Raw genomic sequence first — 24,799 nt, forward strand, 5'->3', positions numbered from 1 at the left:
GACCTATATGCTACTCTATTTCATTAGCACTAAAAGTGATTTTCCTTTTTTGCATTAGTAACTTCAGAATGTTATCTTTCAAAAGAGACCAGGCTTATGCATGTGCTTGCTATAAGCATAATGTATAAAGATAAGCTTTGCAAAAAAAGTATGCAGTCCTCAAGTTCAAGTATAAAAAAAATTGCCGCTTTTCTGGGTGCATGTTTCCAAGCATATGTTAAAACAATAGAGGCATCTTTGAGTAAACTTTGAGTAGAGATTCAAGATTCAAGAGGTTTATTCATCACATACAGTACAGTACACAAGACATAGTGAAATGAAGGTGGCCATGCCCGCTTCGATTGTGCAAAGTATCATTAAGTATCTCGAGGCTGGGGCCAGCATGTCTTCTTTTTTGGAAAACAAAATATGGTCACCCTAAGTTAGGGAAGAAGGTTGTTGTGAGTGATCGTCAGTAGGTGGCAGCATTGCACTAGTATCAATGACAGGAAATGTACACTGTGCGCATGCGTATTTGATCAGCTGTGGTGGCTACTGCGTCGTCAAGGAAAACCCTCTGGACCTTTTTTTTTTATTTTGTGTTTAGTTCAAGCTGCTGTTGACAACAACAACACCAATGGCTGGAACCGCTTTGAAACGACTTATGGCTGAATATAAACGTGAGTTGACGTCTTCTCGACTTGGAGCTGAGTGGTTTTTAACGCCGGTTGCTGTTTTAAAAAACGTAACTGACAGATCAAGGATACTATTATGACATTAGCTCAAACTAAGCTAGCCGCTAACGTCACAGCTAACTGACATGTTGGTGGGGGTTGTTGTTGTCGTCGTCAGCTTTAACGTTATGATTAGCATAGCTAGCTAGCTAACGTTAACCAGAACCTACATTTGCAAATTAGTTTGGGGCCTAGTTGTCTGCTACGAAATGTTAGTCTATGCGCAACCTGAAGATCAAATTGGGTCAAACATACTGCAGGTAACATTAAACTCTGCAACTGATCGGTAACGTTATCTAACCGGCTTTGTTTGTTAGCAAGTAAGTCGTTGTTGGGCTAAATGTTACGCCCACCTCGCTAGATGCTACCTAGTCATCTCGTTAACGTTAGCTGTAATATCACAACAAGAAGGTAATTCGCTGCTATATATCAATATCAAGTCAAATCTTTCAAATATATCGATCTATTTATTTGGGAGAGCAGCTGACCGCAATATCTAACTTTATTTAACTTCTCTTGTTTTTGTTTCAGAGCTGACTCTGAATCCACCAGAAGGGATTGTTGCAGGTGAGAGACAATGCCACAGACAGGTTGTTACCTCATATACACCCAAAGAGACATGATACCACAGACAGGAGACAGGTTCTAAGAGACAATACAGATATGAGACAGGTTCTTCTTACCACATACATGTCATTCACTATGAATTGAACATGGGGGACCCTGATGTAAACAAGACGAAAGTCTTTCTCTGGTTTGCATTGATTGATTGATTGATTGATTGAAAATTGTATTAACAGATTGCAGAATGGGTACAAAACAGTCACATCTAGAGACCTCAAAACCTACTCTAGCGAGGCCTTTAACCTTGAACTGGAGAGCCTGGACTGGTCAGATGAACTCAATGGTACACTGGTTGAAGAAACCTGGCTTGGCTTCAAAACCAAATTCTCAACAACACTAAACAACATGGCCCCCCATAAGAACCACCAGGGTAAAAAATCGCGCTGAGTAGGCCTGCCGCGATAAGCAATAAATCGATTAATTGCCGCGATAATTAAAATGAATGCAATGATTTTGACGGGCGCGATTAATTGCTATTTGCGCGTTTGTTTTAATGAGGCGGAACCAGTGCCCCTTGCAGTCTCTCTCCGTGTGGGTTGGCCGCTGGCGTTACTACAGAGCACAGCACGGGAGCTCCGTGGGGCAGTAGCAACGCCACATATAGCTTAACTACATTTCTCAATAGTGTTGCTCCTTTTAACCAAGTAGCGTTATTTGTAGTGTAACGTTAGAATAACACAGAATAACGTTAATACAATTACATGCATCATTGTTTACAATGAACGGGTGGGGCTAGTCAAAGCACTGGAGACGGGGACAAGTTAAACATGAATTAATTTATTATAACGGGTCGTTTTCGAGTCGTGCTGCAGTGCCTACGCACCACAGCTATTCTATTATATACTGCTTTGACGCGTCCTCCTCATCGTTGATTGCCTGTAGTAGCTGCATCTAACGTTAGTAGCTAACGTTAAAACTAAAAAACACAACCAGACGAGACAAGTTGTCGGCTAGGATAATCACAACAATACTTCCGGTCCGGTCGGTGGGCTTCAAAATAAAAGTCTTAAACCGGAAAAGACGGAGCGGTGGGCTTCAAAATAAAAGTTTTGGGAAATAAATTTCTCAAAAAAATTCTCTAACCGGTCGCAATAATATCGCTTATCGCGATATTTTCGGGGGCAATTAATCGCCCAGCAAAATGTGTTATCGTGGCAGGCCTAGCGCTGAGCCGTGGATGCACACTGAAATACTGACCGCTATGAAAGTCAGAGACAAAAAATGCTCTGAGTTTCGTAAAAGTCAGTCAAAGCTTACCAAAAGCACGAGCAGTGAACTCCAAGCCCACGTGACTGAACTCAAACTAGAAAGAAACAGACTAAGAAATGACGTAAACTCCATGATAAAAACTGCAAAAAAACTTCATCAATGACAAGACTGAGAAACAAAAATAAACCATGTGAACTTTGGAAATTACCCAATAATCAACTAGGCTGCAGTAAAAAACTTAAAACCAGGTTCTCAAACATAAACATAAAGACGGACAACACGCTCATCACAGACAAACTGGATGTAGCCAATTACTTAAACACTTTAGTTTCTTCACAAACATAGCCACAACACTGGTAAACAAACTACCCTCCCACTCAGGGCAGTATGGGGTAGAACACATAGTAGCATACTACAAGAACCTAGGCGTCCACAAAGACGATTTCAAACTGGAAATGGTAACTACAGATGAGGTACTCAATAAACTGAGCGCCCTCCAACCGAACAAGGCCACTGGCCATGACAACATCCCCTCCAAATTCCTCAGAGACTCAGCAGCCGCCATCACCCCAGTCATCACACACATAATAAACCTCTCCATAAAACAGGGACACGTCCCCAAAGACTTCAAAACAGCGAGAGTAACACCCCTGCACAAAAAGGGCAGCAAATTAGACCCATGCAACTACCGCCCTGTTTCTATCCTTACATCCATCTCGAAAGTCATGGAAAAAATAGTATACGAACAGGTCGAAAAGTACCTCGCGGATAAAAATCTAATCTACGAATTCCAATCTGGCTTCAGAACATCCCACTCCACTGACACATGCCTTCTCTATTTGAACGACCACATCAAGCAAGAGGTGGACGCGGGCAAATACTGTGGCATGGTCATGCTAGACCTACAAAAGGCCTTCGACACTGTCAATCACACCATTCTGATTGACAAGCTAAAAGCAATTGGTTTTGATAGTTTTATCAGTGAGCTGGATACAATCCTACCTGGAGGGGAGAGAACAGATGGTGGAGGTAAACGGTACCCTATCCCCCCCCCCTCACAGTGAACTGTGGTGTTCCACAAGGAAGCATACTAGGACCACTACTGTTCCTAATTTATGCAAATGACATGTCGTCAGCTTGTGACTGCAACTTGTTCCTGTTTGCGGACGACTCAGCCCTGCTGGTCTCTGACAAGAACAAGTTACAGGTTGAAAAAACCCTCAGCTCGGAACTAGGAAAAATCTGCATATGGCTCGCCGACAACAAACTATCATTACACATGGGCAAAACGGAGTCCATTCTCTTCGGTTCAAATAACAAACTCAGCAAGACCGACGGCTTCTCAGTTACAGTGGGTGACAATATTGTCACAAGGAAAGATGAAATTACCTACCTGGGTTCCATCCTAGAGGCTAATCTTTCCTGTGACAAAATGGCATCCAATGTAATAAAAAAAAGTCAACCAACGAACTCGATTCTTGTACCGGATCTGGTAAACAAGAATACCCTGAAGACTCTGGCAGGAGCACTCATTCAAGGGTACTACGACTATGCTTGCAGGAACAAAGGAACCACCAGACGGCGTGGGAAGAGAGCTGTGATCCGTAACAGGCTGAGATCCAGACGACACCGAACGCCACTACCCAGTATATTGCTAGCCAATGTACAATCAATTGACAATAAACTGGACAGCATCCGAGCAAGGATTCAATACCAAAGAGACGTTAGAGACTGTAACGTTCTCTGCTTCACCGAGACGTGGTTGACGCCGGACGTCCCAGACCACGCCATACAACCGGCCGATCACTTCTTCACCCACCGCAAGGACAGATCAGCAGAGTCCGGCAAACAACGTGGAGGAGGTATTGCCTTCATGTTTAACAACAATTGGAGCGATCCAGCTAACGTGAAGGAATTATCGAACCACTGCTGCCCAGACCTGGAATATATAACCATCAAGTGTCGTCCTTTCTTCCTCCCGAGGGAGTTAACGGCGATCGTCCTGGTCGGAGTGTATATTCTACCGCAAGCCAGCAATAATGTCGCGCTCTCCAGACTCCACGTCCACGACGAGGTAAATGGAATCCAAGCGGCGAACGTTAACGCCGCCATTATAGTGGTGGGTGATTTCAATAGCGCCAATCTGAGAAAGGTCTTACCTGACTTCTATCAGCATGTGACTTGTAACACCAGAGGCGGTAACATCCTAGATCACTGTTACACGCAATTCAAGGGTGGCTACAAGGCTCATTCTGCTAGTGGCTTTGGTAAGTCAGATCACGCGTCCATTTTCCTTTCACCAAAGTACAAACAGAGAATCAAAAGCACTCCTGTAGTCTCGCGAGAGGTGCAGAAATGGGATTTGACGTCAGAGGAGACGCTCCAGGCTGCGTTTGACTGCACAGACTGGAGCGTGTTCCGCGACACAGATAACATTCATGTCTACACGGAGACAGTGCTGGACTATGTTCGTACTTTGGTGGAAGAAACAATCCCCACTACCACAATGAGAGTTTACCCAAATCAAAAACCCTGGGTAGACAAATCCGTCCGTGAAGCTCTGAGAGCGCGCACCAAAGCATACAACGACGGCCTAGTGGCAGGCAACATGAATGACCACAAGGTGGCGCGATACAACGTAAGGAGGACAGTGACAGAGGCCAAACGGCGCTACAAGGATAAAATTGAACTCCAGTTTGAACAGGCTGACTCTAGAGCTATGTGGCAGGGGCTCAAAACGATGACAGACTACAAAGGCGCCTCCCTCAAACTGAACAGTGACATCTCCTTAGCAAATGACCTCAATACCTTCTATGCGAGGTTTGATGCTGGTAATAACAACACCAGCCCACAAGCCACGGCAATGGGGGGGGGGGGGGTCTGCTGCTGATGGAGACTCAGTGTTCAGGGTAACAGAGCATGAGGTGAGGCGGACCTTTAAAAAAGTGAATATCAGGAAGGCAGCAGGTCCGGACGGCATCCCCGACCGCGTCCTAAAAGTCTGTGCCGACCAACTGGCCCCGGTATTCACTGACATATTTAACCTGTCCTTAGAACAGGCTGTCATCCCCACCTGCCTGAAGAAGTCCACTATTATCCCTGTACCCAAAAAATCCAAGCCTGCTTGCCTCAACGACTACCGCCCTGTAGCTCTCACCTCCATAGCCATGAAGTGCTTTGAGAAGCTAGTAAAGGGCTACATCTGCTCCTCCCTCCCCATTAACATGGACCCCCTGCAATTTGCATACCGCCCCAACAGGTCCACGGAGGACGCCATAGCCCATGTGCTGCACACAGCAGCATCACACCTGGACAAGAGGCAGGGGAACTATGTGAGAATGCTATTCATCGACTACAGCTCGGCATTCAATACCATAGTCCCCTCCATACTCATAGCCAAGCTCAGGGACCTGGGCTTGAACTATGACCTCTGCCAGTGGGTCTTGGACTTCCTGACGGGCAGACCCCAGGTGGTGAGAGCAGGCAACTGCACCTCCTCATCCATCACCCTCAACATAGGGGCCCCCCAGGGCTGTGTTCTGAGTCCCCTCCTCTACTCCCTGTACACACACGACTGTGTGGCTCAGCGGAGTAGCAATACAATCATCAAATTTGCTGACGACACAGTGGTGGTGGGCCTGATCTCTGCCAACGACGAGAGGGCCTACCTGGAAGAGGTCAATGTCCTGGCGGGATGGTGCCAGGAAAACAGCCTCTCCCTGAACGTCAGCAAAACAAAGGAGATGATTGTGGACTTCAGGAGGTCGGGGGTCAAGGACTACAGCCCCCTCAGCATCGACGGGGCACCGGTTGAGAGAGTCAACAGCTTTAAGTACCTCGGAGCCTACATATCCGAGGACTTGACATGGACCACACACATTGACAGTGTTGTGAAGAAGGCACGACAATGCCTCTACTTCCTCAGGCGCCTAAGGAAGTTCCAAGTCAGTCAGAAGATCCTTAAGAACTTCTACTCATGTACAATAGAGAGCATCCTGACTGGCAACATCACCTCCTGGTTTGGGAATAGCACTGCACAAGACCGAAGCAGACTACAAAGAGTGACACGTTCAGCCGAACGCACAATTGGAGGGGGGCTCCCCACCCTCCAGAACATTTACAACAAGCGTTGCAGGGGCAAGGCTAAGAGAATCATTAAAGACTCCAGTCACCCGAACAACTGCCTCTTTGAACTGCTGCGGTCAGGCAAGCGATACCGGAGTCTCAAGGCGAGCACAGAAAGACTCAGAAGAAGCTTCTATCCCCAGGCCATCAGGCTGCTAAACGAACAATGAACACTACACAACAACAACCATCAAACGCACATAGCACACACACCACACGCACACACTCACTTTAAACAAACACACTGTAGCACCCACTCCACACACTTTATAGCACACACTCACTTTAAACAAACACACTGTAGCACCCACTCCCCACACTTTATATTTATTGATGAAGGATTGCACTACAACTCGTACACCTTACTGTAAATTGTACCTACATTGTACCTCATCCCATTTCTGCTTTGCACTATATAGTACTGTACATTAGTACACTGCATAGTATTGTATATTATATGGTAACTCAGTTACGTCTATTCTGCATCGAACATTGTACATATGTCTATACTGAACACTGTGACCTCATTTTCTACTTCTAAATTACATGCTATACTATGTTATTTGATACTATCTTGTCTAGCACAGTCTCTGGAGCGTAACAGTAAGAAGCATTTTGTATGAAAGTATTCTGTACTTCTGTATGACAACTATTAAAGAAACTAAACTAAACTAACTAACACACTTTGCCAACCTAGGATGGCTTAGAGTAGACGACAGAGTACAGCAACTTGCAATGGGCCTGGTCTACAAGATACACTACACGACCAAGGTAGGTACCCATGTACATGTCAAAATACTTCCCTAAGGTCAGTGAATACCACGATCACAACACCAGAGGGAGCTCCACAAATCATGTAAAACCCAGATTCGGCTCAAACAAGGGACTAAACACGTTTCGCAATTATGCCACATCAATGTGGAACGCCCTACCCAAAGCTGTAAAGGAATGTGAATCACTACCCACCTTCAAAACACTCTCAAAGAACACCTACGGGAGACTGCAATTCGAAACTGGCCCCTACAAATGTCCTAACCCAGTTGTACAATAAAGACCAAACATGGCTTTGTCAGTATTCCAATGTACAGTGCCCCCCCCCCCTACCCAACCCCCCCCCCCCCCACCTCCAATGTACAGCCCCACCCAACCCCCTCCTCCAATGTACAGTTTCTATGTTAAATGTATGTCAGTATTCCAATGTACAGTGTCCGTCCCCGTCCCCCCCCACCTCCAATGTACAGCCCCACCCCACCTACACAACCTCTTCCAATGCACAGTTTCTATGTCAAATGTATATACACTCTTTTTCTAGATTTTTTTTTTAGTATCACAAACGGTATTGTATTTGAAAATCTGGTATGTCATAAATGTATAGATGTAGCAGTACTGTCTATCTGTATGTCGTGTGTGTCATATGATGAATTGAAAATGGGGGACCCTGATGGAAACAAGACGAAAGTCTTTCTCAGGTCTGCATCCTCTTAACAATTGTATGTATTGAGCTGTACTGTACCCATTCTGCAATCTGTTAATAAACTTTTCAATCAATCAACTCAATACACACAATTGTTAAGGGGATGCAGACCAGAGAAAGTCTTTCGTCTTGTTTACATCAGGGTCCCCCATTTTCAATTAATCATAACATATATGACATACAGAGAGACAATACTGCTACCTCTATACATTTATGACATACAAGATTTACAAATACAGTATTGTTTGTGATACAAAAAGAGTATAGAAAAGAGAGTATACATTTGACGAAGAAACTGTACATTGGAGTAGGTGGGGTGGGTGGGAAACTGTACTTTGGGGGGGGGGGGGGGGGGCTATAACTGTACATTGGATTATTGACTAAACCTTACTTGTTCCCAAGAAGAGGGTCTTGTGTATTATTGGGTTAGGACATTTACTGTACATTGGGTTAGGACCAGTGATGCGGTCGTAATATGGGAACTGCCCAAACGCCACGCGCATACATGTTCCCTCGGTTGCGCACAGAACAGATGATTATTATGCATAACAATGTTTTAAATGTAATTGTAGTTACAATTTCTTTAATTGAATTAACTTAAACTAGAAAAGTAAATACAAACTAAATTAACAATGTAACTTAGAGTTAGTTTACAGAAGGACAGTTTCCTTCAGACTGAAGCACAACTTGTCTCATCCTTCCAGTCGGGCACCAACCCCCCACCAATTGGTAGCTTGTATTTTGGTTTGGCACTTCTCGTTGTTATGCTATCGGTATCCTATTATTATGCAAAGTCTAGGTGATAAGTGCCGGCCGGGTACTTATCGCACGGCGCGACGAGTCCAGTGACAATTGTGAACGCATTTTTGTGTGCGCGCGTGCACATCATTGCGCACACTTCTGCCTCAGTGACCTACCTAAACGGCGTTTAACCGCGTTTGTGCATGACTGCATGCCTTGTTAGGACATTTACAGGGGCCAGTTTTGAAATCTCCCGTAGGTGTTCTTTCAGAGTGGTAAAAATCTAGGAAAATACACCTTCCAGAAAGGCTTCATTTTCGTCCAAAATTGCGGCTGGCCAAGCTTAAAATGGCTATATATATGTCAATATAAAAATTATATAAATGATTTTGTCATTTGATTCTGGTACCCCAAGTACCCCTAGACATACTTAGGAACATACTAAAGTTTTAGGGAAATACACCTTCCGAAGAGGCTTAATTTTCAAAATGGTGTCCAAAATGACGACTGGGAGCTTAGAATGCCTGTATCTCAAATGGGAAAACATTTCTAAAGGATTTATAAACTGATTCTGGCACCTCTATACATTAATAACGAGCAAAATATCTAGCTAAATATATCTGCTAGGAATGCATCATTTGCATCATCAAAATGGCTGCCTGTAGCTTATTTTGGCTAAAATTTAAATTGGTTATTATATTCAACCTAGAAAGCTGGCTTTGGTGTTGAACACAAAATAAATGACCCCCTTATTGTGGTCTTTAGGCCTACTCATCATCATCTTCAGGATCCTCTGGGAGAAACTTGTCACATTCATGAAGTTGACATGGTCCACAGACAGTAGTACAAGGTAGTCCATATTTTCAGCATGAGCAGCGAAGTGTCTTGCAGGCAGTGGTACAGTTACAATGAATGACCTTCAAGAGACTGTCTGGAGCAGCATTCATTGTTGACATGAGTGGGACAAATCTATTGTCCTGCAGGTTCCAGCCCCAGTCTAGAGCATCTATACCATCATCTGTTCCCATCCAGACCATGACCTGGTAGTATGCTCTACGACAGTGGAATTTGGTAGCAGATTCAGTTGGTGGTAGACGTTCAGGCGTTACCGTTGATGAAGCTGAGACAACCTTCTTGCTGAAAATGTTATATCATTTTTGCAAGCGAATCTGTGCACTTTCCACCAAAAAATACAGCCATTGCTTGGCACCCAAGGTCATCGATCACATCTGTTGTCTGGTTTGGTACAGTGAATGCATTGGCACAAGCCTGAAGGACAGGATCCCCTTTTACAAGTTTTTGGAATGCTGTCTTTTTGCCAACTCCGAAGATCCGGGAAGTTGTGTCACAGCCAGTCACAGCATGGATGAACAGCAACTGAGAACACACATCCTGTCCGAGTACTTCTTTCAAATGGTTTATGGCGTACACTTTAAAACTGCCATCAGCTTTCGACTTGTCTGATCTGAAATAAAGGCCCTTGCTATCTCTCTGTGCATAGTAAAGAAGTAAGACGAGGAGATCAGTATCTTCTCCAATCAGCGTTGTGGTGTGAAGAAGAGATGATCCCACTGCGGCCCTTACTATGTCTACATCAGCATCTCCAAGTGAATTGACCACAGTGCAATCCCGTTCTTTCAGTTCATCACTTATCATGTGGATCAGTTTCTGTTTATTCAGATCTCTTGACAGGAACTCCTCCTTCTTACCTGAGAACTCTGTCTCAGCAGTGAAGTTGACAATGGGATGAATATTGTTTCCTCTTCTTTGATGTGTGTTGTCTTTAATGGATGGCCCATCCTCATAGCCATCAAACACAATGGTTGTAGCTGAGCCATAATGTTGGATGGTGAAGTCTGCATATGACTGTGCAATTTTACCATAGCTTTGTCCGTGCTTCCATTGTATTCGGTGAAGGAGTGAACCACCATCAAGAACATAATGCTCCGTTTCTGGTACAGAATCTAGGATTGCATCACTTGCATGATCACAGATCGCGTGCGCTAGTTGTGGTTTATCAGCTTTGCGGAAGACCTTTTCCGGCTTCAAAGAGGGCAGGAGGGAAAGGACTGAGTTCGTAACGCATAACCTCCTCCAATGACAGCTCTCCAGTTTGGGAGACAATAAGGAAACGTTGAAAAAGAAGTGCAGAATCAATGATTCGATCAGGAGCAACCTTGATAGACGATTTTTGTCCAAGGGTTATGGCTTTATCCTTTCTACTAAATGAAAATGTGAATGCCGGCTGTCCGATCATTTTGTGCATGATGTTGCGTCCAACAGAGTCATAATCATGCACGTTCACTCCATCCTCAGCGACAACACCTGTAACAACATTCCTTAAAGAAGAGTCTGGAGAGAAAGGTGAACATATAGCAAGTTTTGAAGTGATCTTCTCCAGGTCAGCAGCATCCCTTTTCATCCTTGCCTCTGTTGAATCCTTGTGCTGTTCTGATGTTGTGTATGTCTGGTTTGAGAACTCCTGCATTGCGGTGTTATACTCTGATGTTATGCCCTTTGACATTGTCCAAAGGGATCTCTGATTGTCGGTCATTCCACTTCCATGTGTCATCCCTCCTGTAGTCTTCAATGACCTCATCAATGTTGTTTCGATTACAAGATCTGAGCTGAGGCCTGCCCATGATTGGCTGCTGCGACGGATAACATGAAAACCCTTTTCAAATTGTCTGAAGACATCTGGGTGGTTGATGTGAAGCTGACTCATCTCTTGGACATAAAAGTGTGCCGATTTCAAGTAGGGATGCCCCGATCACGTTTTTTGCCACCGATACCGATCACCGATCGTCGTGAGCCATATCGGCCGATACCGATCCGATACCGATCGTTTTTGATTAAAAAGAAATTAAAAATTATTTTATATAAAGTTTTTTTTTTTTTTTTGTTATAAAATATATATATTATATAATTAGACTTGTAGTTGTATTATCTGCGAGACATCGCCACCACGCAACAAGTCAAAATGCTCGCTATCTGCAAACAGCTCCACTGTCTGTGTGTACTCTAGTAGCCCTAGCTCCAAAAAGGATTCTCCGGCGCTGCAGCGGGACCCTATTGGTAACGTTATGCTTTGGTCATTTCACATTCAGCAAGCCCTCAGCTCGAATACGCATTCAATCAATGTTATAAGACATTGATATCAGGAGCTATCTGTAGCTACTGCTAGCCGGCTAGATGACGTTAAGACAACTATTTAGTTCAATCGGACATTTCGTTTTGAACCGTGAACTAACGTCAGCTAACGCAAGCTAACGGAGATATCAACATGGGCTACTGGACTTCCTGGGGCATTTGTTGATATCCGGAGCTATCAGTAGCTAGCCGGCTAAATACCGTTAGACAATGCCTACTAAAAGTGAATAGTTGACTGGGTAATTTTGTTTAAACAGTAACGATAGCGAGAGAGGGAGAGAGAGGGAGAGAGCCCCGGACTCAGCGGGACTGAGAATGAAACGCTGTGTAAAAAAGCACACGCAGACGCGGGCTCTCTCCTCTCTCTCTCCCTCCCCTCCTCACAGCGAGGCAGATAGTGAAACCAGACACCTTGACTGCACTCTGCCAGAGAGGGAGAGAGAGAGAGGGAGAGACAGATAGAGGGAGAGACAGAGAGAGGGAGCCCTGGACTCAGTGGGACTGAGAATGAAACGCTGTGTAAACAAGCACACGCAGACGCGGGTTCTCTCCTCTCTCTCTCTCTCCCTCTCTGGCAGAGTGCAGTCGAGATGTCGGGTTTCACTATCTGCCTCGCTGTGATTTCCACTCGCTCTGCTATCGCTGTGTGGGCTGCCTAGGTTGTGGGCGGGCATTGGCTATCTAGACTCAGCAGAGGAGGTCCGCCTCCGTGTTTACAAACTCTACACGGGTACGGGCGGGGCTAGGGAGGAGGAGCAGTTTGCAGGTCCTGTGCGTCTGAGACAAGCGAGTGAGATATCCACTTGATCAGTTTCCGCGATCGGCGAATATGACTAATTATCGGAATTCCCCGATCGCATATTTATACTGATTATCGGCCGATAACGATCGGTGGCCGATCGATCGGGGCATCCCTAATTTCAAGTAATTGTAATGCCCAGCCGCAGCGAATATCGGCATGCATTCAGAAACAGCGCGTAGGTGCAAAAGCCAGGAACCTGTGCGATCTGCTGTTATCAGTGACCTAGCAACTTCTAACATGTGTTGGTAATTTAGCCACAACTGACTAGTTTTGGATCTAGCACACAGTTCCATCTTCCTTTTTCCCAGCTCTTCATTTATTGTAATGAGGGTCTCTGATGTGAACACTGTTTCCAATGGCATTTCACCCTTAACTATTGAGGTATACATTGCTTCAGACTGTTCAACCATTGCTGCAAATTCATGACTATCATCTACCATTTCTGATATTATCATGCGGTTAAGACATTTGTCAACCAGAAGATGGCCACGGAATGCTCTCTGAACTGATTTGCCTGTCATCATATGGGCTACTGAGTTCTCCCCATAGACTACCCCTAGAATGTCCTTAAGTCCTGTACCGTCCATCAGTGTACCAATTGCTCCTAGAAAATTCATAAATGTGTGAAATCCTCCTAGGAGCAGGACAAAGGACTTGAGGTGACTGCACTGTGGTGAATCTAGGATTATCTCTGCTGCTTTCCAATATAGGGGTTGGTCAAATGTAACTACTGGGGCAAGGTGGTGTTTGGATGCCAGACTACAAATGAACTCCAGTGTTGACAGAATGCATGTTTTGTCTCCGGTGTACATGTCTATCATTGGTAAGTATCTCACTGAAGACTGCCCTGGATGTTCATCTCCCTTATGAATAATGTGCATCATCCCCTGCCAACCAGGTGCAGGCTGTTTGAAATTGAACGATAACTCCCAAAGCAGATCAACCATCTTGTTACATTCTGCGAGTCTTGGAAGTTCTTTAAATGTGGTGTCTCTGCAAAAGTGTTTGGCAAAGTGATAATCTATTATCACAACTTTTGACCTCTGCACAAGATTCAGTTCATTAATTCTGAACCTCGGAATCCTTTGGTCTGTCTTTTGTCCTGGTGTCAAGGCAGCTATCATGCCCATCCCATGAAATGTCCCTTTCCCATCAATTGTTAGAATATTATGATCTACATTGTCTGCAGCAAATAAGACGGTTGTGTTCAACACATCAATATCCTTACCAAGCATGTTTGGTGCAGTACAATTTGCAGCATTCATTTCAAACCTCTGCAGTTCAGAATAGGAAGAGCAGAATCCCATCTTATTCAGCATATCTACAATGAACCGAGACCGGTTTAAGTGGTGCATTTGCACTGCTAGGCCAATTTGCAAAGCGGCAAGGACAGCTCGTGGTCGGACTGCCTGTATGATTGCGTGGCCAATACTAGCAATTCGGTCTCTTTACCGACAAACAAAGCTTTTAACACAATGTGGAGTGATTGTGGAATATAATCAAGGGCATTCTGTAGTTTTAGTGTCTCTGTAGTCGGGTACTCATTAATGAATGAATGAATGAAAACTTTATTTAACAGATTGCAGAATGGGTACAATACAGTACGGCTCAATACATACAATTGTTAAGGGGATGCAGACCTGAGAAAGACGTTTGTCTTGTTTCCATCAGGGTGGAACATTAGTCATTATGTCACTTTTTATGAGTTTTGCAGCTGTTTCAAGTAAGTGTCTCTTCTCAGACTCTTCATCACTGTTTTGTTTTGTGTTGTTATAGTAGGATCTGAGTGTCTGATGTTTTCTCTCTTATTGTAACAATACAATCCAAGCCATCTCCTTCTGCAATAAATATGCTATTTGCATATCGTTGCATCAGCAATGTTTTTAGGTATTGATTACTATATGGGATGGAATCGGCCTTAGACAAATACTCTTGCATTTTACACCTAAGTGCAGAAACGGTCAGCTGTCCATCATTCGTTTCAAAGTAAGCACACATTTTTGAGAAGGCTTGTTCTTGGTCCTCATTCTTTGGCCTTCCAGACTTTCTCCGCACAAGAATACCCTGAAGACTCTGGCAGGAGCACTCATTCAAGGGTACTATGACTATGCGTGCACCTCATGGTACCAAAGCACCTCAAAGGCGCTTAAAACAAAACTACAAACATCACAAAACAAACTGGTCAGACTACTACTTGACCTGAACCCCAGAACCCACCTCACCCCTGCCCACTTTGCCAACCTAGGATGGCTTAGAGTAGACGACAGAGTACAGCAACTTGCAATGGGCCTGGTCTACAAGATACACTATACGACCGGGGTGCCCATGTACATGTCAAAATACTTCCCAAAGGTCAGTGAATACCACAACCACTACACCAGAGGAAGCTCAACAAATCATGTTAAACCCAGATTCGGCTCAAACAAGGGACTAAACACGTTTCGCAATTATGCCACAACAATGTGGAACGCCCTACCCAAAGCTGTAAAGGAATGTGAATCCCTGCCCACATTCAAAACCGCTCTTAAAGAGCACCTACGGGAGGCTGCAATTCGAAACTGGCCACCGTAAATGCCCCAAACCCCCACCACCTCCTAATAGACAGTCTCCTCCCCACCGCATGTATATATTCCCTCCCCGCCGTATGTATATTTCCCTCCCACCCATCCACCCCCTCCTAATGTACAGTCCCCTCCCCATCATATGTATATACTCTGTCAGGATCTAGGGGTAACAGTACTGTATATTTGAATACCGCTTATGTCACAAATGTATCAGTACTAAATACCTACATGTCCCTATGCCATAAATGTCATGTATGTTGTGTATGTCATAAATGTCTATATGAATTGAAAATGGGGGACCCTGATGGAAACAAGACAAACGTCTTTCTCAGGTCTGCATCCCCTTAACAATTGTATGTATTGAGCCGTACTGTATTGTACCCATTCTGCAATCTGTTAAATAAAGTTTTCATTCATTCATTCATTCATTGGATTACAATCAGGCTGAAATTCCATGGGAACATCACGGTCACACCGGAAATGTGTGCTACAAGCATTATGATACACACAGTCTGCAGCATGTAGATCACTATTATAGTATTCAATTCTACCTTTGACTTTGAATGACCACTCATCATTTTGTTTATCACAGCTTTGCAATATAGACTTTGCAAAGTTGTCTGTTTTCACGTAACTGTAGTCGGCACGTCCTTCATGAACATTTGTGCCGCAGAAAAGGCAATCAGTTTGGCTATTGAATAGAGCTTCAGACTGCCTAGTACTAGTCCTTTTATTAGTGGTACTTGATTCACCGCTCTGTTTCCTCTGTAAATGTAAATCAATATCTCGGCTATGTATGTACATTTTGCGGCATTCTGAATGTACTTTCATGCCAGCAGTCACATGAACAGTGTCACCTCTTTTAACACTAGCTTTATTGATCCCATCAGCAGCTTTCTGACGAATCTTAACAAAATCACTTCCATCTTCCAATTTACAAATGGGACAGATCTGGGCACTGAATTCACTCATCACTTTAGAAATCAGATAATGGTCAAAAAGAAGGATTCAACTATGCTAGCTTGAGAGCTGGAGAGTGCAAACACCTCTGGCAAAGACTCGGATGAAACTGGGGCTTAAATAACACTGCCAGGCCAGACACGCCCAGGCATGCCCAAACACAGGACTAGGTCAGAAAAGAAAGAAATAAACTGATTCAGAAAAAGAAGGCTTCAACTATGGTAGTTTGGGAGCTGGAGAGTGCAAACACCTCTAACTATAACAACTATAATGGTCAAAAAGAAGGCTTCAACTATGCTAGCTTGAGAGCTGTGAGTGCAAACACCTCTGTCAAAGACTAGAATGAAACTGGGGCTTAAATAACACTGCCAGGTCAGACACGCCCAGGCATGCCCAAACACAGGACTAGGTCAGAAAAGAAAGAAAGAAACTGATTCAGAAAAAGAAGGCTTCAACTATGGTAGTTTGGGAGCTGGAGAGTGCAAACACCTCTAACTATAACAACTATAATGGTCAAAAAGAAGGCTTCAACTATGCTAGCTTGAGAGCTGGAGAGTGCAAACACCTTTTTTAGTAAGCTATTTGTATTTGTATAGTCATTTTAAGCTCCTGGGCGCCAGTTTGGACGCCATCTTGAAAATGATGCCTTTCCGGAAGGTGTATTTTCCTAGATTTTTTGTATGTTCACAAGCATGTCTAGAGATACCAGAATCAAGTGAAAAATCATAGTTATCAGGGTTTCCGTTAGAAAAAATCGTTGCCGGCCTCATTTCAATCTACCGGTCAAATGAGAGACATTCCGGTCAGAGTTTATTGAGCTTAAAAACAATTGATAGGCAAAAGAATGACAACAAAACAAAAGAATGACATCATCAAGGCATGTAGATTTATAATATTTTTACTTAAAACTAGGCTACTTTTGCATATAAAGTCATTATATTCCAAATAAAATAAGTCCCGAGACTCGTGCTGCTGCCGACTTTAAATCAAATAGGTGTCTGTGGGCAGTCGCCCGACATTAATAAACAACAGTCTGTTATGAGCTAACGAATTCCGTTATATTGGACATTTGTATTAATTATATCAAGCGAAGAACTGAGAAATTTGGCAGAGAGAGACGGCAACATTATCGTGGGTCTGCGTGACGACTCTCTCTCTCCACCTCCCAATGACTTATTTGCGAGAGTATGGCGCTGCAGAGCAGCAGATTCAGCTGTTATTGGCTCTTTTCTGGGAACCGCACAACAGCGCCCCCCACCCAACATTGAATTGAAAATGGCTGAATTGGAGTACTGCTGGAGTACTGCATTGTGCTGCTGTTGCTCCGGCTCTGCAGCTTCACAAAAGTTCGCACACCCAGCACTAAGCTCTCGCTGACAACGTCGTTGTCATTATTAGAAGCAACGATGAAACAAATCATGTAATGATTGTTTCGTTCATCGCATAGGCTATTTAATTTTAGCCTATTTTAATACAATTCAAATAATCAAATTGTGCTTAGACTCAGGGAATTATTTTCACCGGACATTAAGACCGGAGAGATTAAATATGTCGGACTTCAACAGATTTTGCCGGTCAAATACCGGTAATTACCGGCTAACGGAAACGCTGATAGTTATATATTTTTTTCTATTGAGATATAGCCATTTTAAGCTTGGTCTGCCGCCATTTTGGACGCCATCTTGAAAATTAAGGCTTTCCGGAAGGTGTATTTTCCTAGATTTTTAGTATGTTATTGTACATGCCCAGAGGTACCAGAATCAGTTGAGAAATCCTTTGCACCATATTCTCAATTTGAGATATAGCCATTTTAAAGGGGAACTATCTTATAAATGGCCTTTTTGAGTGTTTAGCATTGTTTCCTAGCTATGTGAACTTATATTAATATGATCTATGTCTCAAAATTCTCATATTGGCGCATTCTTCCAATTCTCCTCTCACAATATTCACCCTCACTGAACGGAGTCATTTGAAAATGTGCCTATATGTGATGTCATATAGTCACTGCTGCATGTTAATGTTCAGGCGAACACGACGCTCCGCAGTGGTTTAGGAGCCGCCCTGCAGCCCAGGCTCAAAACAGCTCGAGATCTTGAGGTAGAAAAATGCTGTTTTTGAGGACTTGATTAGAAATACAAAACAATGAATAAAAAATATATATATATTACAGAGGTGTTCCATAGACTCACAGGAATTGTGTAAAAGTGCCCAAATAGTGAAAGAAATAGTAAAATAGTTCCCCTTTAATATCTCCACCGCCATCTGGGACGGCATCTTGGAAATGGCGGCTTTCGGGGGGGTCGATTTTGGTCGACTTTTAGTATGTTATTTAGCACGCCCAATACTATCGGAATCCATCGAAAAACCTTTTGTATAAATTTTTTTTGGGTTAAGTGCTTTTTTTTCATAGATTGACTCGCCTAATATACCATGAGGGCAGGAAGTGACATCATAGAGGTGAGCTTGGGAATGCAAGTCAAGTTTGACCTCCAGAGTAAGGACTTGATAATGTAGCATGTTGAAAACAAATATATACCAGAAACTTAAATAAGCCAATAGCAAACACAAAATTCTATAAGCAAAGAAAAACAACAACAGAAAGAAAGAAAACTTTTCACCATTTGTAAAATAATAGTAATGATAATATACTCATGATAATAAAAGTCACTTGTAGGAAACAGGATAACAACATTTTTCATTCATTCCCTTTGGTACAATGCCATTAATCAAATGAATATAGTCAAGTCAAGTCAAGTCAGTTTTATTTGTATAGCACGTTTACAAATGACTAGCAGCCAAACCAAAGTGCTTCACAACATGATAAAAAACACATACAATGCAATAAAAATACACTAGAAAAGAGGTAGAGTACAGTACAGTGCAAAGTGCAATAAAAGAGACAAGAACATTTGATAAAAAATGCAGAGTGACAGCTGACGTCATGTATAGATGCTGGGCTAGCTCTGGTCAAAGGCCAGGGAGAAGAGATGTGTTTTGAGCAAGGATTTAAAAACCTCCAGGCTCTGGGCAGATCTTATGTGGAGGGGGAGGCTGTTCCAGAGTCTGGGGGCAGCAGCAGCAAAGGCTCTATCTCCCCTGGTTTTTAGCCTGGTCCTAGGCACCTCCAGCAGCAGCTGGTCAGCAGACCTTAAGGCTCTGGATGGGGTGGGGTGATGTAGGAGCTCAGCTAGGTACGGTGGAGCCAGCCCGTGTAGTGCTTTAAAAACAGTCAGTAAAAGTTTAAAATCAATACGGAAACGGACGGGGAGCCAGTGGAGAGAAGCCAGAACTGGTGTAATGTGGTCACGTTTCCTGGTACCGGAAAGCAGGCGGGCAGCCGCATTTTGTACCAGTTGCAGGCGACGAAGCAGCAACTGGTCAATGCCGATATACAACGCATTGCAGTAATCCAGCCGGGTCGAGATAAAGGCATGGATCACCCTCTCCAGATCCTTCTGGGAGAGGTATGGTTTGGTCTTGACTAGGAGTCTGAGGTGGAAAAAGCTAGTTTTGACCACCGAACTAACCTGCTTATCAAATTTAAAATTTCTGTCGAAGATTACTCCGAGGTTTCTGACAGAGGAGCGGATATTTGAGCCCAGGGGGCCTAGGGCAATGGCTGTAGGGTCAGGTGAATCATTACTAAATAAAATTATCTCTGTTTTGCGCTCATTTAAGTTGAGAAAGTTTGAACTCATCCATAATTTAATATCAGCCAGGCAATCTAGCAGTGGTTGTAATGTGACCTTGCCTTTTGCTTGTAAGGGTAGATATATCTGCACATCGTCGGCAAAACAATGGAAGGACATGTTGTGCTTTGCAATGATTGAGCCTAAGCAGGGGCGGACCTAGCACATTTGGCGCCCTAGGCGAGATTCACCACTGCGCAATTTTTTTTTTATGGCTTTTGCCTCTTCATAGTTCTCTAACGTTAGTCTTTCTTTCCTCAACGCTCAATTCTATAAACACTTGACCGATACCCATCAATGCACAGCGCTCTAGCATGTTCTGACTGTGAACACCTAAAGCTGAGGCTCAGACCGACCGACCGTTTTAGATTTTTGGCTCATTTTCCCTTATGTTAGAATTTTTTTTATGTAAAAATAATGGTTGCAGATATAGAGGGGGGCGCCAAAACTGCACTGAGAAAAAAAAATAAAATAAAAAATTAAACATTTTTTTTTTGCGCCCCCCTCTGGGGGGCGCTCGAGGCGACCGCCTATATCGCCTGTAGGAAGGTCCGCCCCTGAGCCTAAGGGCAACATATATAATAAAAAGAGGATGGGGCCCAGTATCGACCCCTGGGGCACCCCACAGGTAAGTGGGGCCGCTGAGGAGAAGAATTCTCCAAGCTGGACTGAGAAGCTCCGGTCAGTCAGGTAGGACTTGAACCAGCTTAGGGCGACACCTGTGATGCCAACATGTTTTTCCAGGCGCGACAGTAGGACAGTGTGGTCTATAGTGTCGAAGGCGGCTGTAAGGTCTAAAAGCACGAGAATGGCGGGATTTCCAGAATCTGCAGCTAAAATTAGATCATTTTGGACTCTCAGGAGGGCTGTTTCAGTGCTATGGCGCGGTTTAAAGCCAGACTGAAACTTTTCATGGATTTGATGAACATCTAAAAACAGTTTTAACTGGAGGTAAACTGCTCGCTCCAGGACTTTTGACACGAAGGGTAATTGGGAAATAGGCCTGAAATTAGATAAAATAGAGGGATCAATGTTTTTCTTTTTTATCAGGGGTTGAACCACAGCGTGTTTAAAGGCAGTTGGGACACAGCCAGAGCTGAGAGAGGAATTTACCAGCAACAGAATAGTGGGCAAGACTGAATCGAGCACTTCTTTTAGAAGGCGAGAGGGAAGGCTATCTGAGGGGCAGTTTGTGGGCCGTAAGTGTTTAATTATGTCAGATCGATGGTTCCGGCTTCAACATGGACGGTCGCATTTTACGTAGCTCCCGTAACCAACGCAACAGCCAACGCAACAGAGCAACAACAAAGTACTTTGCGCATTTTCTACTTTCCCTCCTGTGGATTATGGATTTGTACCTGAATTCACAACTCAAGCAGCAACTCCAGACAGAAGTGGAGGGTAGCGAAAACGTAAATCAACAGTCCCATTGCGACTTCTACTTGTTAACGGGCACGGAGAGGAAACATCCAGCATTCGGAGCCTCGGCGATCCACGCAGTACTTACTGCAAATCCGGAACGAAAGAAATTACCCCCGGCAGGCAAGTGTAATAAGAGATCAATGATTTTATTATATCTGCTCATGTCGGGTGACATACATCAGAACCCTGGTCCCGTAATGACACGGAACCAGAGACTACAGCAAGAAGCGATGGAGGTTCCCATCGCGACCAACAGCATCCACGCAATTGACGCTCCAGCCAGCAGTTGCACCAGCCGACCAGCAAGCGGCGACATACCCTCACAGAAGCCCCAGCGGACTCGGCGAGTGGCTAAAGGAAGAGCGGCGCGGGACATCGAGACCACCAAGGACCCGACGGTTAGCTTGGCTGGCCCCGCCAAGGCCAAGGCCGCCATGCCAGCAAGTCTACCCGGGCCGAGGCCAGGACAAAAGGCACCCCCCCTCCCCCACAATGGAGTACAATCAGACATATCTGTAATCAACCAGCCCCCCCCCCCACATCGCGGGCTTTCACACAAAGGAATACAGACACAGACACCAGCAAAGGACAAAGCATCACCCCACCCCCCCCTCCCCACCCACGGCACAAACAGCAACAACGCCCCCCCTCCCCCCACCACAGGACAGGACACAATGGAACAGAGTTACCTCAACTGTGACGACATCAAACTTATTACAAGCAAAAATGGACTTCACATATTTCACTTAAACATAAACAGCTTGAAACCGAAATTGGCTGAAATCAGACATTTGTTTCTAAACGGTAAGGCAAATATATTATGTTTCACAGAAACAAAACTTGACTCATCTGTTCAGGATCCAGAGATAGAAATCGAGGACTATTCAATCATCAGGAGGGATAGGAACCAGTATGGAGGTGGTGTCTGTGTGTATATACACAAAGATACCAAATTCAGCAACCGTACTGACCTTAACCATGACGAGATTGAAACTGTATGGATTGAAATCTTATTTGAAAGGGCAAAATCAGTACTAATAGGCACAATCTATAGACCACCAGAACAGACTGGTTTTTATGATACTCTGGATGTGTGCTTAGCTGGAGCTGAGGATGCGGAAAAAATTCTTATTGGGGATTGGAACACGGATATGCAACAAAAAAATGCACCCGTCTTCAAATCCTTCAATAGGTTTTGTGATCTGCACGGCCTCAGCCAACTAATCACCCAACCCACAAGGATATGTGAATCAACTCAGACTACCATTGACCTCATACTGACCTCTGACAAGTCCAAGATCTCCAGTAAAGGGGTTATAGCATGCGGGTTAAGTGATCATTACATGATATTCTGTACCCGCAAAAAGCTAAAACTAAAGGCTGGCTGTCACAAAACAGTCACATCTAGAGACCTCAAAACCTACTCTAGCGAGGCCTTTAACCTTGAACTGGAGAGTCTGGACTGGTCAGATGAACTCAATGGTACACTGGTTGAAGAAACTTGGCTTGGCTTCAAAACCAAATTTTCATCAATACTAAACAAAATGGCCCCCCTAAGAACCACCAGGGTAAAAAATCGCGCTGAGCCATGGATGCACACTGAAATACTGACCGCTATGAAAGCCAGAGACAAAAAATGCTCTGAGTTTCGTAAAAGTCAGTCAAAGCTTACCAAAAGCACGAGCAGTGAACTCCAAGACCACGTGACTGAACTCAAACTAGAAAGAAACAGACTAAGAAATGACGTAAACTCCATGATCAAAACTGCAAAAAAAAATTTCATCAATGACAAAACCGAGGAAAACAAAAATAAACCACGTGAACTTTGGAAATTACTCAACAATCAACTAGGCTGCAGTAAAAAACTCAAAACCAGGTTCTCAAACATAAACATAAAGACGGACAACACGCTCATCACAGACAAGCTGGATGTAGCCAATTACTTAAACACTTTCTTCACAAACATAGCCACAACACTGGTAAACAAACTACCCTCCCACTCAGGGCAGTATGGGGTAGAACACATAGTAGCATACTACATGAACCTAGGCGTCCACAAAGACGACTTCAAACTGGAAATAGTAACTACAGATGAGGTACTCAAAAAACTGAGCGCCCTCCAACCAAACAAGGCCACTGGCCATGACAACATCCCCTCCAAATTCCTCAGAGACTCAGCAGCAGCCATCACCCCAGTCATCACACACATAATAAACCTCTCCATAAAACAGGGACACGTCCCCAAGGACTTCAAAATTGCGAGAGTAACACCCCTGCACAAAAAGGGCAGCAAATTAGACCCGGGTAACTACCGCCCTGTTTCTATCCTTACATCCATCTCGAAAGTCATGGAAAAAATAGTATACGAACAGATCGAAAAATACCTCGCGGAAAAAAATCTAATCTACGAATTCCAATCTGGCTTCAGAACATCCCACTCCACTGACACATGCCTTCTCTACTTGAACGACCACATCAAACAAGAGGTGGACGCGGGCAAATACTGCGGCATGGTCATGCTGGACCTACAAAAGGCCTTCGACACTGTCAATCACACCATTCTGATTGACAAGCTAAAAGCAATTGGTTTTGATAGTTTATCAGTGAGCTGGATACAATCCTACCTGGAGGGGAGGGAACAGATGGTGGAAGTAAACGGTACCCTATCCCCCCCCCTCACAGTGAGCTGTGGTGTTCCACAAGGAAGCATACTAGGACCGCTACTATTCCTAATTTATGCAAATGACATGTCGTCAGCTTGTGACTGCAACTTGTTCCTGTTTGCGGACGACTCAGCCCTGCTGGTCTCTGACAAGAACAAGTTACAGGTTGAAAAGGCCCTCAGCTCGGAACTAGGCAAAATCTGCATATGGCTCGCCGACAACAAACTATCATTACACATGGGCAAAACAGAGTCCATTCTCTTCGGTTCAAATAACAAACTCAGCAAGACTGACGACTTCTCGGTTACAGTGGGTGACAATATTGTCACAAGGAAAGATGAAATTACCTACCTGGGTTCCATCCTAGAGGCTAATCTTTCCTGTGACAAAATGGCATCCAATGTAATAAAAAAAGTCAACCAACGAACGCGATTCTTGTACCGGATCTCCTCTCTGGTAAACAAGAATACCCTGAAGACTCTAGCAGGAGCACTCATTCAAGGGTACTACGACTATGCTTGCACCTCATGGTACCAAAGCACCTCAAAGGCACTAAAAAACAAATTACAAACATCTCAAAACAAGCTAGTCAGACTACTACTTGACCTGACTCCTAGAACCCACCTCACCCCTGCCCACTTTGACAACCTAGGATGGCTTAGA

The 24,799-nt window shown here is 44.1% G+C and overlaps 1 protein-coding gene across 1 annotated transcript in view; it reads left to right on the forward strand.

The window, feature by feature from the left end:
- The first annotated feature begins 526 nt into the window (after positions 1 to 526).
- ube2g2 (ubiquitin-conjugating enzyme E2G 2) overlaps positions 527 to 24,799 on the forward strand; it is a 78,035-nt gene continuing 53,762 nt past the window's right edge. The window contains exons 1-2 of the mRNA XM_084314687.1: positions 527 to 659; positions 1,245 to 1,280. Coding sequence (XP_084170813.1) covers positions 617 to 659; positions 1,245 to 1,280 — 79 coding nt within the window. The 5' untranslated portion in view covers positions 527 to 616. The remainder of the gene's footprint in view (positions 660 to 1,244; positions 1,281 to 24,799) is intronic.

This window comes from Notolepis coatsorum, assembly GCF_963971535.1.
Source record: "Notolepis coatsorum genome assembly, chromosome: 5".
In the NCBI taxonomy this organism is placed as follows: Eukaryota; Metazoa; Chordata; class Actinopteri; order Aulopiformes; family Paralepididae; genus Notolepis; species Notolepis coatsorum.